The sequence below is a fragment of the Triturus cristatus genome, chromosome 3_1, assembly GCF_964204655.1.
Source record: "Triturus cristatus chromosome 3_1, aTriCri1.1, whole genome shotgun sequence".
Taxonomy (NCBI): Eukaryota; Metazoa; Chordata; class Amphibia; order Caudata; family Salamandridae; genus Triturus; species Triturus cristatus.
This window is the reverse complement of record NC_140583.1, coordinates 465,563,656-465,581,878: the sequence shown is the minus strand read 5'-3', so window position 1 is coordinate 465,581,878 and position 18,223 is coordinate 465,563,656. Positions and strand designations below refer to the sequence as shown.

At 43.9% G+C, this 18,223-nt stretch overlaps 1 protein-coding gene across 2 annotated transcripts in view; it reads left to right on the top strand.

The window, feature by feature from the left end:
* Nucleotides 1–18,223, top strand: part of LOC146860417 (uncharacterized) — a 200,211-nt gene that overhangs the window by 66,502 nt on the left and 115,486 nt on the right. Inside the window, exon 2 of one of the 2 annotated variants that reach the window (XM_085646344.1) lies at nt 8,404–8,514. The exons of the other annotated variant lie outside the window; for it this stretch is intronic. Within the exon in view, the coding sequence (XP_085502470.1) occupies nt 8,404–8,514 (111 nt within the window). The remainder of the gene's footprint in view (nt 1–8,403; nt 8,515–18,223) is intronic. 2 annotated transcript variants of the gene reach the window in all.

The window sequence follows — 18,223 nt, the reverse complement described above, 5'->3', positions numbered from 1 at the left end:
ATCCCAAATTGAGATTCCTTAAATTAAGGAATCTCAATTTGGGATTCCTTAAATGCTATCGCTATTTAAGGAATTGCTATTTAAGGATTCCTTAAATAGCGATTTTTGCTTTTGGGTTGATGCATTGGGATTGGGTATTTTTAACTCAATACCGGGAGCTATTAGCGAATCGGTATTTTACCGACTGGATATTGGCTTGATGCATGAGGCTGATAGTCCCTAATATAACACCTACAGCCCTCTGTAGCTTTTAGGTATTATGACAACAGACTAGTAACCTTCCGCTGTGTGATTTCCTTACCACACTTTTCTAGATTCCATTCCCGGTATTCCCAGGTACCTCTGTACCTGTACTTCCAGACAACATAGAACGCAACATTAACTCTTGGTGTTAAACATGTAGTTAATAATCAATAGTCAATAATCACCAAACTAATCAATATTAACCATCCTCTGCTACCAGAAAAACTGATCCAGTGGAAAACTCCAGGGATGAACAATTCACAAAACATATATCTCAATAGGACCCACGCACATTTACTAAAATTTTCATACACCATCCCTGGGCGATCTGATGGGGAGTCAAGTTTTATAATTTGCCTAAATTCTGATTAGTTAATACGGTGCAATGCTACAGCTTCTTCTAGACTGGCCACCTTACTGCTCCCGGTGCATTGTCTTGTGTCAGCTTCTCCTTCAAGGCAGCTTCTCTTCCTGCTCCCGGTGCATTGCCTCACCTTCTCCTTCCAGACAGTCTCTCTTCCTGCTCCTGAAGCATTGCCTCACCTTCTCCTTCTAGACAGCCTCTTTTTCTGCTCATGGTGCATTGCTTCTGCTTCTCCTTCTAGACAGCCTCAACCTCCCCTTCTAGACAGCCTCAGCATCTCCTTCTACGCAGCCTTAGCTTCTCCTTCTAGACAGCATCAGCTTCTCCTTCCAGACAGTCTCTCCTGTACAAAAGGTGTACAACATTTTTAGCTGATGCTAGTATATAACTGATCCAGCGGAAACCACCAGGGATAAACAATTCACAAAACAGATATCTCAATAGGGCCCATGCACATTTACTCAAATTTTCATACACAATCCCTGGGCAATCTGCGGGGGAGTCAAGTTGTATAATTTGCCTAAATTCTGATTAGTTAATATCTGTAAAGTAGTTTGTGTATGAACTCATTACCTAACTAATATTCACAAATCAACACTCTTTCCTCTGGTCGATGGACCATTAGTTGAGTTAGTTGATGGTGATATTAACAACTATCTAACTAATCCACAGATCCTAGTGAAATAACCACAGACTCTGGGTAGGATTCAAAAGATTTATCTAAGATTTCAGTCATAAAATCGAACGCTCATTTTAATACAGATTCACAGTGCAAACTCCATCATTAATAACATGGGAGAGTAAATCTCATTTAGCAAATACATTCATTCACACAGACTTCATTCAACAAACCAAAAATGCAAAGAATGGATAGATGAAGAGACCAAAGGCACAAATAAGATACATTTGCAGAGAAATATGCAAATTTTAAGACAGAATGACATTTACCTAATGAAATACTGAAAGCCACCCCTCTGGCCAAAGGACTGGTGGGGTCTCCTGAATTAGGATCAGGAGACAAAGAACTATAGGACAGGATTAGGACAAGGAACACACTTACTAGACTTTTCCATAAACCGGAAGCACTAGGGCACATCCCTCTCTTACACTCTCTCCCTCCTCGATGTTCTTCCGGAATCTTCTAATCTAATCAGGCTGTGTTTGGATCTGAATCCTCCCAGTCAGCTCTCTCTTCTCTTCTTCTAGCAGCTCCCGCCTTTCTCTCAGCATCAGTGTCTTGATTCTTTCTCAATTAATTTAAGTCACTCTAGTTATAGTCTTCATTTCTACATGTCCCTCCCTCAAAAGTTAGAAATATTGAGGAAATACGGAATATGATTGGACGGGGCCAAGGGAGTTTTCGTCACACCATACTGACATATCCATCTTTATTAAGTTTCTTATTGTTTCGAAAATTCTTCCCCTTAGCTCATTCATTACTTTTAATTTTCTCATACATGTATTGTTGCAATTTGTACTAACATTTTATACAGGCTCCATTGATGAGGGATTCTCATCTCAGTTTTCTCACGTCTTCTGTCCTTGCTCTTTGGCGGTCATTCAGCTCTTGCGGTCATCGGGTCACATCATGAATTCACTGAGCATGTGCAACCTCTAGATTTCCGTTGACATTTTCTTCCAGTCATGTGTGACAGCAGGCCCAAATGCACACTACTAATAAAGAAAACATAAACAGATGCTAATTTTTTTAATATATAGTTCTCACTGTTCACCACCCACTTCTAATCTATCCCATGTCATTATTATTTTCTTGAGCAAAAGCATTAGCAATAGCAGCTTTCTTTTAAGTTCAAGCAAGCAAATTCCGGGCATGTGGCTCCTCGAGACCACATATTAGTTATTCCTGCGCATGCGTGAGAGTTTTCCCTCTCAAGCGGGTTAGTCACATGATTTTCTATGTAATTCTGATTTGCACATGCGCAAAGCGTTTTTCCGTTTTAAAGCAGGTTTTAGTTGTGTTGCATTTTGTTCTATGTTAATTAAGCATGCGTAAAGTTTTTCTCCCATGTGTCGATGTCTGGTGCGTATTAGTCTTGTCTTATCTGTATTTTAAACGGTTAGTTAAGTTAATGAAGGATTGCTCCAAGCAAGCTTTGTTGTCTTGAATGCTTGCTCCATCATAACTATATACAGTATATATGAGTATATACCGTAACACTGTAAAATTTCCTTCGTCATGGTGTGATCATAGGACTCCTGCTGGTCATGAAGTCTCTTTACACCTTCGACAGAAGACCAAGCCCTTAAGCCAATCCTCCACTCTGTACAGCCATGCCAAAGGCTGTACAATGTGGGGGATTGGGTGGCCACAAGGCCGCCTGGATTAGGACCTGACTAGATGTCAACTCACATTTATGCACAGACAAAGGCTGCACACAGCGGTGGTCGGCTGCCCACAGTGGGATTAGGTGCAGGTTCTTGCTGGAGGCCAGGCCCTGTGGCCACCCCCTCCTGCACATAGTGAAAATCCACGTGCATCAGGGTATTTACTGCAATTTGTAGGGGGTTGGGCATATACTCAGGTTTAAATATGACCAAAAATACCCCAGAAATTCACTGCAAAAAGACAAAGGCTAAAGTAAAGTTATGACAATTTGATTTTAGCTTACATTAAAAAATAAGCAAGAAACTTACTGAAAAAGAACTGTCTGGAAAAAGCTAACATTTAAAAACAAATAACACACTCACTTGTGTCTAATTTTCCATCATCAGTCAAGTGATGATGGCCATAAAGTTTGACCACATGCTGGACACAAAACATATCTGCCAAGTGACCCACATTTGGCTGATACTGCCTTCATTTTCCAGGTATTCACCCCTCAAACATACAAAATGCTTCCATAGACTTTAATGTAGCCACTCCCTTTTTATGCCTTATATACACTTAAAAAGAGTATGGATGTTGTACACCTTAATCAGATCACACTCAAAGATTTCATTTAACCCTCAATCCCTCAATTTTAGTCAAGCATTTTGCATTTACCACTGATGTGATCTTTTTTCAGGTCTTATGGACAATGTAGATTTTACACGGCCTTGGTGGGATTATAATCTGGATTTTATTAATGACATGGAGGCTAATGTTATGTAGTAATCCTTTATTGCCACCAAGCAGCAGCCTCCTAAAAGCTTCTAGCACATAGAATTTTCTAAAATTCCAAACACCATAAAAACCCCTAGCAACCAGTCCACTTTCTTCTTTTATGAACTGCAAACTTAGATGTACATTTTCTTTCAATTAAGTTCTTGAAGATGAAAACATATAAACTTCTTTGTAGAAACATATTTTTCATCCAATAAATGCCACAGAATGAAAAAACTCCAAAGAGAATCAGCCTGCCCTTAAACTTGTCCAGTAATAAAAAGGAAAAAATATCAGGGACGGGTGAAAAATATTAGGAGGGATAATATTAGCCTCTGTGTCTTTAATAGAACACAGATTGTCAGCCCACCAAGGCTGTGGAAATTCTACATTTTATGTCAAGACCCTGAGGCCAATATTATGCAAATTTAAAGCGTATCAATCAAACATTTAGCTGCACTTTCAATCGGTTTAAAGTAAAAAACTCTGACTAGAGAATCAGAGGACCAGTCAGCGCAACATCAAATGTCTTGCAGACTACAACCTACCATACAAGCCTTAGAAGCAGCTACACCCCTCACTGAATGAGCACCAAACATACTCACTTCCACACCGCATTCCTGTATCATTTCTTTCACCCATCTTCCAATGTTGGATGAAGAAACCGCCTTTTGAGGATGTCTAAAAGAAATGAGAAATTGATCCACAACAGCCGGTCTTAACCGCGTCGTTCTGCATTCATAAGTAAGGATCAAATATTGTTGAAAAATACTCAGATAGTCTCTAACACCCAAGGGTTCCGTGTAACCAAATACCAGTTCTGATGAAAGTGGGCAAGTCTGCGGCCCAATTTTATGTGGGTAACGGAAGGGTCTACACTTACTGGTTGAACCTCTAGTCCTTCTGACCCCAGGAATATATCTTCCCATGCTCTCTGTCTCCGGAGAAATAATCTGCTTCCACGGAAGGATTGATGAGCCTGAAATCCTCTAAACCCTCATGTAATGAAGCTTCTTGTGATCCCTTGACCACGGCCGAGGAACCGGCTCCTTGTTGTCCCGGCCAAACCAAACACACCCTTCTGAAACACTTTTTTTTAATCTCTTTTTGAGATTTCTGAAGTGAGATAAAGGCACCCACATCCCTCGAAAGTTCCTTTATAAAAGCGTCAGCAAATAAGAGACCATTAGCTGAAGAGTCTTCCTCCTTGCCTGCTAGGTGTGCTAATTTAGGATAAATTTTCAACAGGATGCTCTTCCTTCTCTTGATTGATAATGCTGTATTGGCATCACCTAACAGACAGATCTCTCTCTCTACCTACTGACAGAGCTCGTCAGTATCAATGTAATTCTTATACACATAAGCTTCCTCTGCCATTTCAAATACATCATCCAAAAGCCTATCTTGGCATAATCTCAAACCCTTATCAAGACTCTTTCTGGGGTCATGACCTCCTTTGGCAATAAAAGCAATTATTTTATTATCCAAGTCAGGTGTTACCAAGACTTTATTATCTACAGAGGGTCTAGGGAATTCAGAGCTTAATCTCACACACACCTCTTTGGGAATCTCCCTCCTAATCCAATATTGAACATACTGTACCACGCAATCTGATGGAGTCCATTCCAGAGACAACAGGTGTCTAATCAATAGAGGGTCAAACATGCTCTGACCTAAACAGTCCAAAATAGAGCCGTCGTCCTCTTTTAATTCACCCTCCTTTAACAAACTCCCTTTCGGAGGGCCATTCTCCTCAGATTCAAAGTCCGACCAACAACTGAGGTCTACCTCCGCACTGCCAGAGGACTCATCGCACACAACCACCTTGTGTTTGTGCCCTTTTATTCTTTGGCCTTGGTCATACCTTTGGCCTTCCATCTGCCCATCCTTGAAGCCTTTGGTCTCGCTCAATTGCCTGTCATCACAGCAAACATGTTCTTCCATAGACCATCGCTGGTTGACGTATGTTTCCTCTTTCGAGAAACTTTCTTTGTGAATTTTTGGGCCCCTTCTGCCTCAGTAGCAGACCAAAAACCTTCTTCATACACATTGGATGATTTAATAGCAAGTAATTCTAGCTTCTTCTCCATCCTGAGTGAAACTTTAGTAGTAATCTTTTCAATCACTTTATTGACCTTCTCCTCAAGGGAGATATCTTGGGGTCCCTCGCCCTGTTCCATAATGATTCTTAAATAATCCACATGGGAAAAACCATAAACCACTTTCCCTCAAAACCAAGTTGTTATCCAGACACACACCAACTTAAAGTTATTCAAAAGAATCAGAGGAATTGCTTGACTCCAATGAGAAACACAAACTCTAATTATTTCCATTAGACAACCCCTACACTAGCCTCCTTGAGGTAAACTGTTTCTGACAGAACGCGAGCATGCGCTGTGACAGAAGCAGTTGCTACGTGGCTTGCACAAATCAAAAATAGCTATAGAGATCCAGCAGCAACGGAGGGCAGCGGTCTAATCTTTCTGGAAGCTTTTAAGATGCTGCAGAGTGGTGGCAATAAATGATTACTGCATAATATTGGCCTCTGGGCTTGACATTAAATCCTGTTAGGTTGGTAAAATACGGTGCACCAGTACTTCTTAAACTTTCTACAACCATAACCCAATTTTAAGAACAACAAGCTGTTGCGAACCACCTAGTTTTAACGGATATGAGGTGGGTGATTTTTTAATGGCACTAAAGAATCGTGTGGTAGCACACTGTCATTTACACACGGCACATTTTCAATTGAATTGGCCACTAACTTTGCACAGACATACAGTTTAACTGATAAAACTATATTGCAAACAAATGAAAGTGTGTGGTAATTGGGTTTCAGTGACTGTTTATCATTTGTGCATCACCAAGTAAAGCATCTTGATTTGTTTTGATCCTATTAAATATTTTTTGTTTTCATCACACTTCAGAATTGCAAAATGTAATCAGCTTTAGTTTTGATTTCCTAACTGCTGAACGTTTACAGTTCAATTACAGGTACTAATATTTTACTGTGTGTTAAAAGAAATGACATCCTACAGCCAATCCTGGGCAACACAGTCACATAATTCACTTTAATTTTCTTTCTCTGACTGCAAAGTGGGAGGAGTTTGTAAACACCAGTCTAGATACCAAAAAGATAGGCACCTATTTCTCCAAAGACAGAGCCTGACATGTGGCCTCTGCCTTTAGAGTGCAGCAAATGTGACAAGATAAATACAGAATTTGAAAGGCATCTTAATTTATTGCGTGGACTTTCGCATCCCACAAAAAATTGACTTGCGATCCACAGTTTTGGAAACATTTGTAAGATTCTCACCCCTATATTGTACATTATTCAACAACCTGCAATGCCTCGAACTCTTCTGCTACATTCAAGAATTTGGCATCCACCCATTTTTTTTTTTTTATTGACGTTTTCTTTTCCCCAAACAAGTACAGTCAGTATAGTGTAATAAATGCAATGTATTGCAACCTGTGTACGGATCATGGGTCCTTGTGAGGTGCATAGCAAGACAGTAAATCAGCATGCACTATTTCAATCTAAGCACGCGGGCCCTCTGTGTGTAGGTAACAGGAAATAAAAACATCAGCTATAATAGTCGATGTGGCAAGGAACATTACACCCATACAAGACAATATATCTCCCATTAAAAAAACAATAAGGAACAAGAAGACCTGAAACAATGAACAATGGATGTAGTCGTTCAGGGTGCTGAGATGAGCACAGTGGAAGTGACACGAAGCCTGGGGGAAGCAGCAGGAGAGGAAAGGGTAGGGAGGGAAGCAGGGCAAAATATAGGAACAGGGAGGGGAAACAGGCGTGGTCTCCACTAAGGGTTAAGAGGTGGGTGCTGTGGTCGGAATCCCTTCACTGAATTTCTTCAAAAAGCTGTCCCATGTCTCAGATATGGGGTATTTGTGGAGTCCCTTTATCTCCTACCTCTGTAATAATGTGCTTGGAAAGGATGCATGTGGAATCTATGGGGGGCAGGGGGGTGGGTTGTTGCCTTCCATTTCCATGTGATCAATTGTTTCACCAGAAGAAGGGCCTGGTTGGAGAACCGCATTGCTGCCCATTATGCATTCACTCATTATAAAAGTCCTTGTTTGATAGAATTTGTCTAAAGCAATATATTACAACTATTTACTATCTGCACACGCCCAGACACACACAGGTGGATAATCTATTATCAACAGAAGCCACAAGTCTTTTCCAGCAGGCTATGGCTTAAAACCCCAACCTAGTTTGAAACATACCTCTGCAACCTACATCAGGCACGCTCAGCCTGTACCTTGTTTAACGTGGACTATTAAAAGCACCCTAAACTTTACTGATGTGTAAACAATGCACCATATAACTTTCAATAAGCACAACAACACTTCCCTCCACGTTTTAAGATATTTCCATTCTATTCACTCACACGTGCAAACACAGTAGATCTATGCTATCAATGATATCATTTAAAGATGTTGTAAGTGATGTCAGCAATGAAACGGGCCAAAATGGGCAGACTCCTGCAGTAGGGCCTAAATAGATGAGGCCACGCTGGAACCACCTGAAAATAACTTCGCTTTTTAATATGAAATAGTAATACAGCTCTGGAAGAAGCTACTCGCACATAGGCACTACCAAGGATGCAGTAATGAAAACTCCCAAAGATACACTAATGTGTTGATGATTTTGCCTTTTCAGCTCATTCTTTGAAATGCTATTCCTGCTCTTTGTCATTGTACCGGGCACCGTGTGGGACTGTCGACAACTGCTCCTCTGGCTCCTCTTGCATGAAGGCTGTGAAGAAGTACAGTAAGTAGATGCATCATCAGTTCCTTGCAGAAGCAAGTGACCAAGTTGACAACGTAACCAGTGATAATGAAAAGTGATAACCCGTGATAATAAGTAAGAACAGACAATGCAAGCATAAGAAACATGATAGAAACATAGTTTTTGGAAGACAAGAGTGAGGTTGAATCACTTTGCCCCAAAGCCACAACTCTTATCAAGTGAGACCACAGATCAGAGAGGCATTACTTAAATGGAACAGGTTCCTGCATGATCACTCCATCCACTCTCCTGGCTCCCCTGGGAAGGATCTGGTACAGTCAACCATATATCCAGCAGGGCCCCCTGGAGCAGACTCCTGCACAGTCACCCATCTACCTAGCAGGGTCACCTGGAGCAGACTCCTGCACATCATCCATCCACCCAGTAGAGCCCCTGAGCAGGCTCCTGCATACTCGCACATGTAGACTTTCATGCCTCCTAGAGCAAGATCATGCACAACCCCTTTATCCACTCTGCTAGGCCCCTCGTAGGCTACCTATCCATTCTGATAATCCGCCAGGGCAAGATCTTGCATGACTAATCCATCCACTGGGGCAGACTCCATCGCCACACCATGGTGTGGGTTATTCCTGGAGCAGGTTTCTGCCCACTTACCCATCCACATTTTGAGGCTCCCTTAAAGCACGTTGATGCACAGCCAGACATCCACTCGTCAAAGCTCACTGGAACAGGCTCTGGCACAGCCACTTTATCCACTCTTCACGGCCCCATGGAGTAGGCTTCTGCACAGGCATCTGTCCACTTCCCAAGGCTTCTTAAAGCAAGTCTTCTGTACCTCCACTCTGAAAGGAATCAGGAGCAGCCTGTGCACATCTTCCCAACCACTTGGCTGGAAGGCATTGTTTCAACACAGTCAACCATCCACTCCTTCAGCCCCCAAGGCCCACGTTTGAGATGCATTCAGCCCTCCACCTCAACACTTCAGGTGGCCCCTGGGGCAGAAATCATTGCTACTTAATCTGGCTCATCAGCTCAGCATTGTCTGAGCACATCAGGCTAAGCACTGTCACACCCTTCTGCTTTCCACTACTCAGTGCTTGATATCCCTTGTGGTCTCTTTGAACTGCACCTGGAAAGATTTGTACCATGTACACTCCATTCTAAATGACTGGTACCTCCCTCATGCTAACACAGAGTATTCAGTGCCCCACTGACGGCCCTTAAAGACATTTGATGGTCCTCATCTCCAATCTCAATCACTCTGACTACCACTGAACTGTTCATTGCCACCCACCTGCTACAAACATAACTCTCTCATCATCACAGAGTACTTTGCCTCCCACTCTTCCCACTGTATTGCTTTCTAACACTTAAAATCTAGGGCTACATCTGTCACCTTCCATTTGTAGTTATGTTATGGTATATTTTTAATGTGCACTATCTCCCGTGAGGATATCCTGGTGTTGTGAAGGTGTGAGTGTCTAGCCTTGGCTAGGGCATGGTGTTAGTTGAATAGCCAGGTATTTAGCTTCTTGTAGAATTCAAGAAGAGAAGAGTTGGGTCTAGTGTGATGTGGGGCGTGTTTCATGCCCAAGCAGCTATGTAAGAGAAAGCTTGAACTCTGAGTCCTGTTCTGTCTATTCGTGGATTTGCCTGAGTAGGAGTCCTGCTGAGCGGAGTGTTTGATAATTTGACGGAAAGAGAGGCGCCTTTTCATGTAGATAAGCCTTAAGTTGTGCAGTGCCTTGAAGATGAGAGTGGGGAGTTCGAACTGAGCATGTTTGTGTATTGGAAACAGTGGAGCTCCATGATTTGTGGTGCTAAGTGAGTTCTGCATGGGAGGTTCATCTAGCTGCTGAGATCTGGATGGGTTGTAATCTCCTGCTGAGTTGCTTGATGATGTGTATGTAGAGGGTGTTCCCATACTCCAGCTTGATTGTGATGGGGGTGTGAGTTGAAGAGTATTCAGGTGTTTCTTGGGAGCCATTTGAAGATTTTCTTCAGCAGCTTGAGAGTGTGGAAGCAGGATACAGTGACAGTGTTGACTTGTCCAGAAATATCCAATTTGCTATGTATGATTATCCAAACGGTTTCTGACTTAGGTTCTGGGGTTGGTGTGAGTCTGTGATCACTGGCCACCATTTAGTGTCTCCTGGTGAGGTGTTCTTTCTGAAAATCACTACATCTGCCTTGTCAGTGTTAAGCTAAAGACAGCTGTTTTTCATTCAGGTAGCAACTTTAATAATGCAGGTGATTCATTTGTTTCTTGAGTTGGTGGTCTTGTCCAGGAGGGATAGTATGAGTTGCATGTTGCCAGCATAGACAAGAATGTTGATGTTGTGTGCTAGGATGATATTAGCCAGTGGGATCATGTAAGCATTGAAGAGGGTAGGACTGAGACATGATCCTCAAGGAACTTAACAGATGAGTCTGCTGGTTCTGGCTTCCAAAGAGTAAGCTGCCAGGTGGACGGCTTGTGTTCTGTTGGTTAATAAGGAACAGAGTCACGGGACAGCAGGCCCTTGACTGCTGATTTTGTGTAGGCATCTGATGGGGATGGGGTGTGAGACTGTGTCAAATGCTGCACAGAGGTCCAGGAGGAGAGACACCATGTCTCCTCTGTCTAGGATCTTGTAGATGTCTTCCTTTGAGTTTGAGAGCTATTTCAGTATTGTGGTTGGGCCTAAATGTATCGTGTAGTGTCAGGTGGCTGATGGTTGCTGTGGTGGCTGGTGAGAAGTTGGTTGATGAGCTTTTCTAAGACCTTTGTGGGATGGTGATAGTTGCTGGTAGGCTTGGCTTGGTCTGCAGATGGTTTCTGGAGCAGGTGTTCAGGAAGGTAGCTGATTTAATGGAGACATTGAGGATGGGTGATAGTGCCTTACTGATCGATAGGAGTATTTGGTGAATTAGTGAATGAAGGAATGCGTTGTGTGGTTACTTGAAACACTTACAATTTGCAACATTAAAACCATATAGCAAAAAAAAATGCAAGTCATTATTAAAAGCTCCTAATGTTTAAAACCCGTCTGTCAGGGAGAAATGTGAGCAACCGGTAGTCTTAATTATTAAAAATCATCAGGACAGAGTTAATGCTTGATAGTGCCTCTTGGTAAAATCAACTGTTCAGGGGTGGAGCGGCACTCCAAGAATGTGTCCCTGGTATTGTGGAGCTCATTGGCTGTTTGTCAGACTCTGCTTGTGCCAACTTGTTGTTCAAAAGTAGGCAAGCATGATGTACAAATTTGCCAAAGTTGGCCATGTTCTTCACAATGTCCAAAGTATAGAGCTGCTGGACAACCTTCTTATCTATGTGAGTGCCCATTTGAAGAAGAATGGGTCTAAGAAACAATCTCCAGACTTGCTGCAGAGCTGGGCAGCATATCAAAATGTGTGTCAAGGACTCCCTTTTATAGTTGCATAGAGAACACTTTTCACTGTTGGGCATAGTTCTTTTAAGGGGAGTGGGTGTAGTCTTGCGGCTAAGATCTGGTGTAGTGCTTGTCTCCCACGGCCTGTGCAAGATGGGGCTTATGGGTGTGCAAAGTTTGAGGGAGATAGTTTCATGAAAGTCTCTTGTTGCCAAGTATTCCATGTCCAAAGTGCGAGAGCGGGAGAGTAGTTGCCTTTTTATTGATGTTTTTATGGTTGCATAGTTGATTAAGCTGTGATCTGAATTCTCGGTCGCTAAATGTAGCAGATCTTTGGCCATGGTAAGCCTGGCGGACCAAGGATTTCTCGGTCTAAGAAAGATGGATTTTATAAGGGACTTCATGGAATTCTCAGGCACCACAGTTGTCAGCCAGCTCTTCTAATTTTTATTGGGTAAGGTCGAATTAGAGGTGGATCAACGTGTTTCTTGTGCAGGTAAGCAAAATATCTTTTTATATGCTGTACAGTGTATTTTTTCCAAGTCCTGTGCGAACATTCCCGAAAATGCCTGTTGCACATAATTAAGAGATGGTAGTAGTTTGGCCCGCAATACCCTTCGGATTGCTGTGGCTGTTGGGCTATCTAAATTGGCATATAATTTGCAGAGAGCGTGTGTGACCATCTTCTCTATCTGCCACAGCTTTTGTAGGTGGAGCCATGGGCAGCCGGTCTCACTTAGCCAAGCCCTGAGATAATTGTAACTTTTACAACAAAAAAAAGGACGGAATGCTGACAATGCAGACATTCTCCCCCAGTCAAGAGATCTGGGTTAAATCCATCGTTCTTTAGCCCACTACGCCACCCCAGTTCAGACATGGCCATATGCAAATCAGTCTTGACCCTGTGCCTCATGGGAACAGTCCAGCCCGAACTGCCAAGCCATGTCTTCCCTGGACCGGAATCAAGCATCCTAGGACCGGTTTCTGGCTATCAGCCGTCATCAGCCAGGATAGCTTGACTCCAGTGGCGTAGTGAGCACGGGTCCCACGTCTGGGAATACCCATCCCACTTAGGGCGAAAAGCGTTACAACAAAAAAATGATGGACGGAATGCTGACAATGCAGACATTCTCCCCCAGTCAAGAGATCTGGGTTAAATCCATCGTTCTTTAGCCCACTACGCCACCCCAGTTCAGACATGGCCATATGCAAATCAGTCTTGACCCTGTGCCTCATGGGAACAGTCCAGCCCGAACTGCCAAGCCATGTCTTCCCTGGACCGGAATCAAGCATCCTAGGACCGGTTTCTGGCTGGGTTCAAACTGGAATGGCATGGTGAGCAAAAAAAACGATGGATTTAGGCCCAGATCTCTGTACTGGGGTGAATGTATGACATTGTTCTGCATTCTGTCCATCAATTGTTGTTTTTATAATTGTAACTTTTTGCACAACCCAGAGTCAGGGGACCCAGGCTCCACTTAATGAGTTTTTTCTTTGGGTGGCAGCCGAAGATCACAATTTTGGACTTACTTGTATTCGCTTCCAGCTTGTTCTTGATGTTATATTCTGACAAAGGGGTGAGAGCATTTTGGAGGCCTATTTTGGTGTGGCCAAGAGTAAGAGGTCATCGGCATACTGCATCAGGTGGATCTTTGTGTAGCCTATTTTTGGAGTAGTGAGAGAGGCTCCATGCAGTGCTGTGCCTAAGGCGGCTGTATAGAAATTAAAAAGCAGCAGTGCCAGGATGCATCCCTGCTTTAGCCTACGAGCTCTAGCAATTTTCTCCATGGGGGACTTCCTGGAGAGTTTAACCCCTACCAAGGTTCGAGAATACAGAAAACTAATGGCTCATACTAAATTGGTGCCGTTTGGTCATGGCACCTAACCAATGTGCACGCAATAATTGAATAAGACGGTTGAACTTGACATATTGAAATAATGGAGTGCATCCCACCCCCCTTAATGTTGATCATTCTAATTTTGGGCAGATGTTCCACCGTGCCAATTTCTGCCAAAGGATGCTGCGGTCTACCCCATCGAAGGCTGCAGAGTAGTCAATGTAACAAGCGTAGAGCGGTGGAGAGCAATGAGCTACTGCTTGTTGAGATAAGTATGACAAGACCATGATGTTAACTACAGTTGAGCGTCCTGATCTGAACTCTGTCTGGTAAAGTGGCAGTGGGTCTTCAGTATGTTCCCAGTCTGCTAATTCTTGCAAAAGTGTGCTCACATAAGCCATTCCCTCGATTTCCAGCAGGGCAATCATCCAATAGTTCTTGGGGTCAGTGCTTGACCCTTGTTTGAAGATTGGTTGTAACAATGAGCCCCTCCATGAGTCTGGATGTCCTCCAGAAGCCTGAATTCTGCATATAGCAATAAAAGATTTGAGGACCAAAAATCTATGTCCTCTCTGAAGAGGGAGCCCGACAGCCCATCAGGGCGGGAGCTCCATTTTGCCGAACCTTTTTTAGGACGTGTAAACTGCAACCTCGCTTGGGACTGTAGGATCCACCGGTGAACCAGGGGGACTCCGCTCTGATGTGTCCAACTTCCTCAGTGGAATATCTCCATTTGGACAAATGACTTTCTGGTTGTCGGTGTAAAGAGACGTTACATGGGCTACTTAGGTCTCCACATAGACCGAGTTCTCTCAGCTGAAGGACCCATGAATTAGGTTATTTAAATATTGCCAGAATTCTTGGGTCTTAGTTGGCATCAGCAGCTCAAAGATCTTTAGCCATTTTGCCTGGGTGTCGTGCTTCGCTTGATCTCTGGAGCTTGGCCTAAGGTATGAGTTGATTTACTTATTTTACTGTGAGTGGTGCTTCCTCGGAGCAACGTGTCCAGTTCGTATGCAAGTTGTTCCCATTCGCCTATGAGTGCCCACTTGTTTGGCCCAGTCAGCCAACCAGTCCATGTGGATTTCCATGAGACAAGTATATTGATGGTAATCTGCCCCCATTTAACTCTCCTCAGGAGCCTGTGTTGTTTTGGTAATCTGCCCCCATTTAATTCTCCTCAGGAGCCTGTTACCAATGGAGTCTCCAAGGGGGCAGAGAATTTGATGAAATTCTGCTGTGGTCGTTAAGTGCAATAGTAAGGCGGCATGGTCGCTTACGCTTTGTGGAAGCACTGTGGAGCCCAACATGTATTTTCAACGCCGCTCACTCAGTAAAATGTAGTCTATGCTTGTCTGGTTATTGTAAGTAGGTACATGGGTTATTCCTGGCTCAGACACTGTGGATGAAAAGTTTGCTGTTTCCAGATTGTACATCCGAAGGAGGGCGTTAAATCTCCCAGTATTCCCCATTCCTCTAAATGTTGGATATTAAAATCCCCAAGGATGATAATTTCCATGGTTGCATGTTGTGTTTGTAGAGTTTTGATATGTTTAATTAGCCAAGTAAACTTGTCCTTGGGTCCATGTCCAATGGGATTGTAATATACATTGATTAGGAGTATGGGTAGTATGGGTAGTGGGCCTCCCGCAGACTTGAGGTCTTTCAGAATGCTTGCTAAAATCATGTCAGAAGAGTTCTTTATCTCTGTGAAGTGCAGCTTTAAGGCGTGCTTGACGTATATATAGATACCCCCAGAAGGTCTCCCAAATAGATTGTATTTGATTGTCGGTTTCAAATATTCTGCGTAACCTGTAAGGGGGATGGGTGCGGCGGCCCACGTTTCTTAGGCACAGATAAGTTCGGCCCCTTTGAGGACTGTGGTCGCCGATGGGCTTTGCAAAATCATATGCATCTCTGTGAAGTTCCATGTCATGATGTTTATTGTTTGGGTGCTTCCTGGTGTCCTGTTGTGATGGCAGGGCCCCTTGCTAGGTGGGGGCCAGAATTTTGTCATCTAAGTTTGAAGCGACCCAACTTCAATAAGCCTAGTTAGGGGAGGGTGGAGCACAAGGGGGGCTGAAGGGTTATGGTGGTAGAGATGACCTGTCGGCCCTCGTGCTGGCTATCAGCTCTGCACTGAATGTTCATGTTTACTTGATCAACGGCGCATTCTCCTTGGCTGGTCCCTCTCAGGACACAAGCTGAAGGTATGTTCTTTGAAGGTGTGTGTAGAATAAATGAGTACTTTTCATTTTCAAGCATCTGGATATCAATCCCACATTCTGAGAATTGTTCTTTTTCATTGTGCACACTTGCTGCTGTCCTCAAGTTGCCCCCAAGTTACAATTGTTGTTCCATCCCTGGCTGCAAGGGCAAAGAAACAAATTGCACCCTGGCAATGTCCCTGTTGGTGATATGAGACAGGGAATGGAAGTGTTGGAGACGTTTCAGGATATTTGATCTATTGAGAGTGTCAATATTACTTTTCAAAGTGTTTTGCAGAGTCATAATCACCTTAGCTGACTGACCTCCCTCTGGAGCTGAAGCTGGAATCACTGTGACGAGGCCGTCGTGTTGGTGAAGTTCCGTCGAAATATTTACATATGCTTAGTGGATCCTGCAGGTGGCCTGGGGAACCAACTTTGGTCCCTTGGGCTGGTTTTATGGGTTCTGTTGTCCCGTGGGCAGCGTTAGCCCAATGAAGCTGTGATATTGAGCTCACATTGTGGTTGAAAGGGCTTCTTAGTTTTTTTTGCCTCGCCCAGGGACATTGGAGGCTCTGTTGGAGATTGAAGCCCAAGTTATGACACTGTTCCAGATTGAGGGGGCTCCCCCTGTGTCAAACCCCCGCACAGGCTTCCTTGGGTTTGGTTATTGGTAGGCTTGTGAGAGTGCAGGGCAGAATTGAGTGAACATTAGATCGGGTCCAGAGGAGTGCTGACTTTAAATGGCCATCCCTGGGTCACTGGCATGTACGCTGTTCATTGTCTTGAGCATTTGTATCCTATAGATGGACATTGTGAGTGATGGATGTCTCAGGCTTCATAATCTCAGCCTTTGTTGCTATCTCCCTGTTCGTGATGAACCAGTCTGTGCAGAGGCGGCCCCCATGGTAGTCTGCACATTTGGATGCTCAGTGGTTGTTTGTGATGCTGGGTTGCCCAATTCTGGTGAGGCCTGAGTGTGGGCATTCTTACAGACAATGGGGACGAGAGGTTGGTTGTTTTCCGTTTCAATGGTCCGCACTGGTAGTTCTCTTTTAGGTCCCAGGTTAGTTGGGTTGCGCTGTGGGATCTTGCTAGTAGTCCCTCTGAGTGCTTTTGTTCTTTTTTGAGCAATTTTTTCTCTCTCCGCGTCCTTCATGGTACCATCTGAGGTGCATCCTGCGAGCATATGGGCCCTGAATTGTTGAGGGCGTGATCTGCTATATGATTGCTGCCTCCTGTCATTGTCTCTGGGTGTAGAGGTCAAGTTGCTTTACTTGCAATCAGCTGGTGATGGATGGATTCCAGATCAGCATCCCTACTGTCTACTGTGAGTTCCTTTGCACCATTCACCAGGCTCTCAGGGTCTGAGCAGATTTTAGTGTTAAGTTTTAATTCCTCCACCAGCGACGTGAGTACTGTTGGGAGGGATGCCTGTTTGTCGACTATCTCTGAGCACCGACATTCAACGGGAGGAGTTGGAGTGCTACTGTTTGCCGCCCTCCTATCAACTTTCTCGTTCATATCAGCTATTGTTGTTGCCATAACTTGAAGGGTTTCCATTTGTATTTCAAGTGTCTCCGATTGCCATGTTAGAGCATTTATAGCTGCAGAGAGAGAAGTGCTGATTGACCATGCGAGTTATCCTGGGCGCATGAAAGTTCGAAAGGCAGTAGCCAGGGTGATCTGTGAAGAGAGTAGCTTAGATCTGGCTCGGAAGAGGAGTTTATAATGATGAATGTGCCCTCCTTGCACTTGTAAGTGTCTGAGGCTTGTAGCGGTACTGCCTTTGTGTCTGATCTTGGTGTGCCCCAGTTGTCGGCAATGGTTTTTGAAGTTTTGTGCAGGCTGGCGATGTCATCCAGTGAATCCCAGACAATAGCAGTATGGGGGCTTTCTTGAAAGTTTGTTTCCTGGTTTGATGTGCACTTGATGTTTATGGGCTGGAAAAGCTCCCAGGTTGTGGCAAGATTGGGAACTTTTCCACCCCTAAGCCTGACATATATCCATGGGGCGGCAGAGCAGTGTCAGTGTAGATGATAGGTGGGGAGACTCAGGACCTATGATTGTTGGAGCTGAACCTGTCACTGCCTCGCGGCCCATGCCAATGGCAGCCTTGGGACGTTGTTTGTTTATGGTTGTGGCTGCAAAGGCTTCAGACCTGTAGCCTTTATGGTCCTGTGAGGCCTGGTATGTGCGCAGGTCGTACGTCTCGTCAACATTTGCCTGGGCGGGTGCTCTCCTAAAGGCATCTCTGATTAAAGACATTTCTCCTGCGGCAGATCTTAATTTCTGCTTTGGACTTGGCAGGCAA